We start from the raw sequence: 9,865 nt of genomic DNA, 5'->3' as shown, positions 1-9,865 counted from the left end.
TGCCATAGTATGCCGTACGATATGGGCTATAGCCCACGGTCCAAAATGATGAGAAACGAGGCTAACTTTTTTTTTCAAAATTTCAAAAAACATGGGCTATAACCCACCGTTTTTTTCATTTTTCATTTTTTTCAAATCCTCAAAAATGATGAAAAACGGCGTGCCATAGTATGCCGTACGATATGGGCTATAGCCCACGGTCCAAAATGATGAGAAACGAGGCTAACTTTTTTTTTCAAAATTTCAAAAAACATGGGCTATAACCCACCGTTTTTTTCATTTTTCATTTTTTTCAAATCCTCAAAAATGATGAAAAACGGCGTGCCATAGTATGCCGTACGATATGGGCTATAGCCCACGGTCCAAAATGATGAGAAACGAGGCAAACTTTTTTTTTCAAAATTTCAAAAAACATGGGCTATAACCCACCGTTTTTGTCATTTTGTCATTTTTTTCAAATCCTCAAAAATGATGAAAAACGGCGTGCCATAGTATGCCGTACGATATGGGCTATAGCCCACGGTCCAAAATGATGAGAAACGAGGCTAACTTTTTTTTTCAAAATTTCAAAAAACATGGGCTATAACCCACCGTTTTTTTCATTTTTCATTTTTTTCAAATCCTCAAAAATGATGAAAAACGGCGTGCCATAGTATGCCGTACGATATGGGCTATAGCCCACGGTCCAAAATGATGAGAAACGAGGCTAACTTTTTTTTTCAAAATTTCAAAAAACATGGGCTATAACCCACCGTTTTTTTCATTTTTCATTTTTTTCAAATCCTCAAAAATGATGAAAAACGCCGTGCCATAGTATGCCGTACGATATGGGCTATAGCCCATGGTCCAAAATGATGAGAAACGAGGCTAACTTTTTTTTTCAAAATTTCAAAAAACATGGGCTATAACCCACCGTTTTTTTCATTTTTCATTTTTTTCAAATCCTCAAAAATGATGAAAAACGGCGTGCCATAGTATGCCGTACGATATGGGCTATAGCCCACGGTCCAAAATGATGAGAAACGAGGCTAACTTTTTTTTTCAAAATTTCAAAAAACATGGGCTATAACCCACCGTTTTTTTCATTTTTCATTTTTTTCAAATCCTCAAAAATGATGAAAAACGCCGTGCCATAGTATGCCGTACGATATGGGCTATAGCCCACGGTCCAAAATGATGAGAAACGAGGCTAACTTTTTTTTTCAAAATTTCAAAAAACATGGGCTATAACCCACCGTTTTTTTCATTTTTCATTTTTTTCAAATCCTCAAAAATGATGAAAAACGGCGTGCCATAGTATGCCGTACGATATGGGCTATAGCCCACGGTCCAAAATGATGAGAAACGAGGCTAACTTTTTTTTTCAAAATTTCAAAAAACATGGGCTATAACCCACCGTTTTTTTCATTTTTCATTTTTTTCAAATCCTCAAAAATGATGAAAAACGGCGTGCCATAGTATGCCGTACGATATGGGCTATAGCCCACGGTCCAAAATGATGAGAAACGAGGCTAACTTTTTTTTTTCAAAATTTCAAAAAACATGGGCTATAACCCACCGTTTTTTTCATTTTTCATTTTTTTCAAATCCTCAAAAATGATGAAAAACGGCTTGCCATAGTATGCCGTACGATATGGGCTATAGCCCACGGTCCAAAATGATGAGAAACGAGGCTAACTTTTTTTTCCAAAATTTCAAAAAACATGGGCTATAACCCACCGTTTTTTTCATTTTTCATTTTTTTCAAATCCTCAAAAATGATGAAAAACGGCGTGCCATAGTATGCCGTACGATATGGGCTATAGCCCACGGTCCAAAATGATGAGAAACGAGGCTAACTTTTTTTTTCAAAATTTCAAAAAACATGGGCTATAACCCACCGTTTTTTTCATTTTTCATTTTTTTCAAATCCTCAAAAATTATGAAAAACGGCGTGCCATAGTATGCCGTACGATATGGGCTATAGCCCACGGTCCAAAATGATGAGAAACGAGGCTAACTTTTTTTTTCAAAATTTCAAAAAACATGGGCTATAACCCACCGTTTTTTTCATTTTTCATTTTTTCAAATCCTCAAAAATGATGAAAAACGGCGTGCCATAGTATGCCGTACGATATGGGCTATAGCCCACGGTCCAAAATGATGAGAAACGAGGCAAACTTTTTTTTTCAAAATTTCAAAAAACATGGGCTATAAACCCACCGTTTTTGTCATTTTTAATTTTTTTCAAATCCTCAAAAATGATGAAAAACGGCGTGCCATAGTATGCCGTACGATATGGGCTATAGCCCACGGTCCAAAATGATGAGAAACGAGGCTAACTTTTTTTTTCAAAATTTCAAAAAACATGGGCTATAACCCACCGTTTTTTTCATTTTTAATTTTTTTCAAATCCTCAAAAATGATGAAAAACGGCGTGCCATAGTATGCCGTACGATATGGGCTATAGCCCACGGTCCAAAATGATGAGAAACGAGGCTAACTTTTTTTTTCAAAATTTCAAAAAACATGGGCTATAACCCACCGTTTTTTTCATTTTTCATTTTTTTCAAATCCTCAAAAATGATGAAAAACGGCGTGCCATAGTATGCCGTACGATATGGGCTATAGCCCACGGTCCAAAATGATGAGAAACGAGGCTAACTTTTTTTTTCAAAATTTCAAAAAACATGGGCTATAACCCACCGTTTTTTTCATTTTTCATTTTTTTCAAATCCTCAAAAATGATGAAAAACGGCGTGCCATAGTATGCCGTACGATATGGTCTATAGCCCACGGTCCAAAATGATGAGAAACGAGGCTAACTTTTTTTTTCAAAATTAAAAGAAACATGGGCTATAACCCACCGTTTTTTTCATTTTTCATTTTGTTCAAATCCTCAAAAATGATGAAAAACGGCGTGCCATAGTATGCCGTACGATATGGGCTATAGCCCACGGTCCAAAATGATGAGAAACGAGGATAACTTTTTTTTTCAAAATTTCAAAAAACATGGGCTATAACCCATCGTTTTTGTCAAATTGCGGAAATTGTAATTGCGGAAATGGGTATTTGATGTCTTTCCCCTGAGATCAGCCTCACCTTTGGAGTTAACTTTTAAGACTGTATAGTGTACTCAGTACTCAGATACACTCTTATGAAGTTACTAGTTGTATAATGCTTTCTATTTACTTTTAAGTTCATCTATAGACTATAGTTCATGACTAACTAATATGTAAACATTAAAACAATGTCTGGCGAAAAACATTTGATTTATGTCAAAACAGACAAGACTTGGTGGTACATTTATTTTAAAAACTGGCACTGTAAATTACATTATTTACACAATTTGAGGCAGTTACAGTTCACCTTACCTACAGCTAAATTCATTCGCTTTTAGTGCATTGAGATCACAATACAGTATGTTACAAGAAAATGAAGACAACTTTCACTCTGCATGTTTGGTTCCGATGTAAAGCCATTTCACATCCTGTTAAAATGAAATGCAAAACCTGGAATAAAATAAAAATAAAAACGTGTTTGTAAAAGTGAACACATCACATCACAGATCACATCTTTGAGTCCCTTCATGTCAAAGCTCTGTGCAGGATGATAATCTGAACACACAACATACCATCGGAGGTAAGACCAACCGTAAACTTGACTGTACAAATCAAGAAAATCGAATTGTCAGACACACAAGAAGGAGAGTGGGAAATATAGAGAGCAGTATGTGCACGACATGTCCTACATGCACATATGTAACATCAGCATCATTAAACCAATTAAATATGTACATTTCATATGTGCTACTTTGTTGTGCTTGCATGGTTTAACCAGTATCGACCTGGTATACCTATCTTGGGCTGGGCATGCCATTATAGGAGTAAAAATCTTAAAATAGGCTATTTTACGATTTTTACTCTATTTTCGCTGTGCAACAAAGACAAAGTATAAAACAGGGCACAAGTGGTCATTAAAGCATGCTGCGAAACAGGCAGCTAAAGGCACCGGAGCAAAACATTTATTTACATTTCAATATTTAAAAAAAAACAAAAAAAACACACACACATTCTCCACACTTTAAAATCGCATTGGACATTAAAAAAAAAATTGCTGCTAATGCAAAACATAGTCTGTCATCCAATGTAGGCGTGATACTGAGACCGCTGCTGCGGTGATGGCTGCAGGGGAGCAGTCCTTTGAATGTAATAACACACAGTCTGTGCTGCGGCGTTGCTCGTCACCCTCATGGCTGCTTGTCATTCTGTGGTCGATATCGTTAGGCCTCGTTACCCTCCATAGCCTACACGCCCGTCTTCTCTTTGATCCAGCCGTTGAATTTGGTGACCGTCGAGTAGATGCCTGGCTTGTGGCGCCGGGCGCAGCCGTCGCCCCAGCTCACCACTCCGGCCAGGAACATATGACCCCCGAGGGAGGGGCTGGACAGAGGACCACCGGAATCCCCCTGACACACACACACACACACACACACACACACACACACACACACACACACCATCAAATAATAATAATAATAGTTCACTCATTTGCTCCACTTGCTCAACAGTGTGTCGAGCAATATTGTACATACAGTACATAGATACCACAGTGAAGCAATGCATCAATGCAGCTGTCACATTAGTCGGGGCAAGCAGCATCAGTCCTAATGTCTATTGAAGCAGTTCTCTCCACAATTAAAACCATTCATAACTGAATATAACTGGGTGAAAAACAACAAACTAGCACTGAATGTTGCCAAAACCAAAAGTATTGTTTTTGGCACCAGGCATATGCTTATTGGTGACCCTCAGCTGCACCTATCAACGTCAGGTATACCAATAGAACAGGTTAAGAAAACTAAACTGCTTGGAGTTCTACTGGACAGTGAATTGTCATGGTCGGACCATATTGATGGCATTGTAACTAAGATGGGTAGAGGTATAGCCATGGTCAGGAAGTGCTCCACATACTTGACATCCTCAGTCATGGGTCAAGTGATGCAGTCATTGGTGTTTTGTCACCTTTATTATTGTCCTGTTGTATGGTCAGCGGCGACTCAAGCAGACCTGAACAAACTACAACTTGTTCAGAACCGAGCTGCCAGACTGGCACTTCATTGTTCTACTTGCACAAATATTGAATATAGGCATAAACGCCTGTCCTGGTTATCTGTCAAAAACAAACTCCATTGCAGTGTCCTCATGTTTGTTAGAAACACAATTTCACACCAGATTACTTTTTCAAACAGTTATTAAAATCAAGTGACAGACATAATCATAACACCAGAATTGCAAGCCTCGGTCATTTATCACTCCCTGCTCCGAAAACGAACCTTCTTAAACAAACAGTTATGTATCGATCAATATCATTTTGGAACATGTTACCTCACATTAACATAACACAACATAAATTATCTTTCAAATATGCTTTAAAGGAACACTTGCTACAGCTGACCACATGACTATAATGTTATTCTCATTATGTTGCATTTAATTTTATAGAATAAATTGTAATTATGTATTTTCATGTATTTAACTTCGTTGAATGTATTTGTAATTACCGTATGTATTTTTTGTATGTATTTTATATGGACCCCAGGAAGATTCAATTGTTCATTGAAAACGGGAATCAGGAAATCACGTGATTGCAAAAAAAAAAGAAAAACAGCTCCCATCCACTCCCAAGTTACATGATTTTCTGAAATTCCTTTATCTCTGCTCATGTGTCGTTCAACAGCATGCTATTTTCATCGGACTTCGCATGGTCGCTTTGACAAAATTGCCAAAGCACAGAGAAACCCTGCATTTTTACCAATTACCGGGGGGTCGATTGTACTGGATATAAAATATCGTGTGACTACTTCAAAAGGTATATATAAAAAATAAAAAAGTAAAGCTGGCTTATGTATGCATGGAGGTGAATGAGTAAAAGTACCTGACAGGCGTCCACTCCTCCAGACAGCACTCCGGCACATGTCATCCGACCGGTGATCTGACCGTTCATCAGTTTGTCACACACGGTGCTGTTTATGATGCGGACCTGGGCCTTCTGTAGTACCTTCGCTGCGAACCCTGCGCACGCACACACACACACACACACACACACACACACACACACACACACACACACACACACACACACACCAACATACATTCAGTATTCTAGCCGTGACGTGAGCGCCTTTGAGCGGGAACTCCTTTAGGTGTTAGCATTATGTTATGCTTTAGCCATTGAAAAATAGCAGATCTACAAGCTTGTAGGCCTGCTATTTTTGAAAGATCGAAGAACGACTGACGTAGAAACATGACTTTTTCAGAAAACTGTCAGGATGTAGAAGACATTTTTACCAGCTGCAAGCTGGTCAATGTTACCTTGTGAAAGTCCCGACAGGAGATCATTTCCTGCTGAGCCTGCTCTGTCACCAGTTGGTTGCCAAGCCTGCATATTTCCAGCCTAACGTGGATTAATTCACAGTTGCTTGCCTGGTCTGGTTTTTGGAGGCTGCTTTAGCTTATTTCTGTCACGACAGTTGCCACCAACTGGCAACAACCCATAACATCCCATCGTCTGCACGGCATTGGCTAGTCAAGCAGTTCTGATTGGCTGCCTCGTCTCCAGCCATGTTGCCTCAGAATTCTTTAGGGTCACTAATTTGAGCATAACAGCGGAGGCTCAGCTAAAAAGTGACATAACGTCAGCAGCAGACCCACAGATAATAATAATGCAGCTGGTAATTAATTGATCTAATCAATTTGGGCTTGTTTTAATCTGATCTCAGGTCAGAATGTTTTTTTTTTAAATAAGTGACTTTGATCAAAACTCACCGCCCTCGCGCGTGGCGCCCCAGCCGGTGATCCAGACGGTGTGGCCGGGGGGGAAGACGTGCGTTGGCGACGGCATGCAGATGGGCCTGATGTAGTCGCTGTAGGTGACGGGGCTGTCCAGCTCCATCAGGGCGATGTCGTTGTCGAAGGTGAAGGAGTTGTAGTACGGGTGGGGGACGACCTGCTTGAGTCTCCTCCGAACCACGTGCGCACTGACGCTCTTCTGGACGTGAAGGCCCAGGACGGCCTCCCACGTGGCGGGCTGGGCGAACCTGTGAGACAAAACACACACGTTCCTTTGATTAAATACAGGTTTTTTGGGAACTCTTTTTTAGAGTTCTGGGAATAGTCGGTTCTATTTTCTAAGGAATCACCCAAGTAATGTGATCAGATAAAAATATCACCTTGTTATTGTCACTACTGGAGTGATAACCGAATATTATACAAGTACAAATTATAGCAGTAGTGAGTAGCACTTTATTTCAACTTGAGAGAAATGAATAGTGTACGCCGTAATTATATTAACATTTAGTGTTGTATTAAGACACAAAAATCACACCCGTGTGAACTGAGTGGTGCAACTCCCCCGCCCCCCCCTCTCTCTCTCTCTCTCTCTCTCTCTCATTAGCAGGCAACAGTGCAGCACTATCACTCTCTCTGTTTCTGGCACAACAGCGCACCTACTGGTACTCATTAAAGTCACATTAACACGGACATTGCTGTTCCTTGGGAGTGGTTGCACCACTCAAAAATAGACACTGTGGGCCTGATTCATTAAAAAGAAATACGCCACCGTTACACTGTGGTGGAAACAGATATCGTATTTATCCGTCCGATCAAGCTACGTTGAGATGACGTGTTATTCAGAGAGCGGTGTGTACCACAGGTGCGCTGGCGTATCGCAGGTGTATGTCATACTGAATGCAGTGGGTGCAAAGTGATCGGAAAAGCACCCGACAACCTCATTTGCATTGATCCACGCCCCATATCGCACCATAAAAGGCTTCAAGCATGACTCAGCAGACAGCAGTTTGGTCTGTCAAAAAAAGAAAAAAGGCTTTGCAGCCGCAGACTATGCGGCTTCACAGCCGCGGTCAATGCATGAATATAGCCCGCACTCTATTAATATGTCCACAACGGTGCGTGCTCCGCTGCTGAAACAATATAATTATAATTTATTTAATTAAGTTCGGGACCAAGGCGGGTGCTGCACTCATACCTTTGCACTTTGCAGTCAGAGGTAAAACATAGGCTATCCTATCCGATATTTAAAATATCGGATATATGTCAATGCAAAAGTCGTCTTTTGAGAGAGAGAGAGAGAGAGAGAGAGAGAGAGAGAGGAGAGAGGGAGGGGGGCATGGCTTGCGCGATAAAGAACAGTACAAGCCTATACATTCATAAGTGAATAATTGGGATCCTCTTGTCTGAAGAATTTAAGAAATTATAATCCAGTGAGTTTAGCCAGTGAGTTAAACTATTCTGTGTGTGGCATCCATGCATGTGATCAATATCAATACATGATTATAAAGTCTGTCCTTCATATTTGAAGCACGGGAGCAGCGCATGTGGAGCTGCGGAGCGGACCGTTGCCCCGTCGGCTAGAATGCTGTCGGAAAAAAGGCCGCCTCCCAGGCTAATGTGGTCTTCTATTTTTTATACAGGGCTATATAGCCCATTCATTTTCCAATGTGAATCGGATCGGCAGCACGCTGCTGTCTGCCCACCCCCCCCCGCCCCCCCCCCCCACACACACACACACACACACACACACTGCACACACACACACACACACACACACCGACCGACAGTCAACTGACTCAAGGAGCTCCGTAACAAAACAATTTCAATAGGCCTGCCGCCTACTGCAGGCATTACTACACTAAACAATGTTGGATTCGTAGTGCAGAATGCAGATAAGCCTATGTGTTCTTATTATAATTGTGAGTTTGTTTTTTAACATGCGCGAGAGCCGATCTACAAGCTCACAACCGTTGCACTGCGAGTAGAAAGCTGTCAAGTGAGAAGCGCAATCGCGCATGCTATAGTAATATCCTAATGAATAAATAAAAAGGTGTCGGGCTTGCAGGGGCAGTTTCTGTATGGGGAAATGCATGCATTTAGGCATACAAGTGCACTCAGCTTTTATTATATAGGCTATCATTTATTTTGTGCTGATCGACCAATATGTCATGGGGACACATGCCTACATATTTTATCTGAGATTTGGGAACAATTTATTGATTCAGCATGAAGACTAAAGCCTTCTGAATAAATCTCACGTGTATGCTTCCGCAAATGTCTCCCGTCTGGGCCGTCTCCGCCACCTAAAGACGTCCCGTGGGAATTGACGGAGTTTCCGACCAACGTACGTGAGCGTCAAGTTCACGGCCATTTCCATGAATTCCAAATTAATGTGGGAAATCCACGTAAATGCCTTTCCGCTAGCTTCACGTCATGTTATCACCGTAAACGCCGTTGTGAATCAGGCCCTGTATCTGTATCGGGTTGGACACTTGATGGAAACATCAACGTACTTGTTTTGCTTGTCGTCTTGCACACAGTGGGCTGCGGTGACCAGCCAGGTGGGGCTAATGATGGAGGCTCCGCAGACGTGGCCGTAGCGTTGGGTCTGCAGGCTGACCTGCCAGGGAAACTCGCCCTCCTCCGCGTCCTGACCGCCAACGATGCGCGACGTCTTGAACCTGCTCCTCCCGCAATCTGAAAACGAGACGCCATTATTATCCCCCCAGATGTCAAATGAGAAACAAAACGGCTAAACCGACTCGACACAGCTCAGTTCAGTTAACCCATTCTGACCTGAGATCAGATTCTAAAAAATGTCTTCTACATCCTGACAGTTTTCATTCTGACCTGAGATCAGATTCTAAAAAAATGTCTTCTATGTCAGTCGCTCTTCGATTTTTCGAAAATAGCAGACCTACAAGCTCGTGGCGTGCTATGAGCTTGTAGATCTGCTATTTTTCAATAGCTAAAGCATTCACCTAATTTATTGCGGTGGTTTTCAACCAATGGTCCGGGGACCACCATTGGTCCTT

The 9,865-nt window shown here is 41.3% G+C and overlaps 1 protein-coding gene across 1 annotated transcript; it reads right to left on the bottom strand.

Annotated features, from left to right (window-relative positions):
- Positions 1–3,272: 3,272 nt before the first annotated feature.
- LOC308312068 (suppressor of tumorigenicity 14 protein-like) lies at positions 3,273–9,527 on the bottom strand (the record flags this gene model as incomplete). Its single annotated transcript, XM_080794472.1, has 4 exons — positions 3,273–4,447; positions 5,917–6,053; positions 6,807–7,078; positions 9,344–9,527. Coding segments are annotated over 4 exons (755 nt in total), but the record flags the coding sequence as incomplete, so codon positions are not given.
- Between the last annotated feature and the right edge of the window lie 338 nt (positions 9,528–9,865).

The sequence above is a fragment of the Protomyctophum bolini genome (assembly GCF_963924005.1).
Source record: "Protomyctophum bolini genome assembly, contig: SCAFFOLD_579, whole genome shotgun sequence".
Taxonomy (NCBI): Eukaryota; Metazoa; Chordata; class Actinopteri; order Myctophiformes; family Myctophidae; genus Protomyctophum; species Protomyctophum bolini.
The sequence above is the reverse complement of the archived record's forward strand: the minus strand, read 5'-3'. Positions and strand labels throughout refer to the sequence as shown.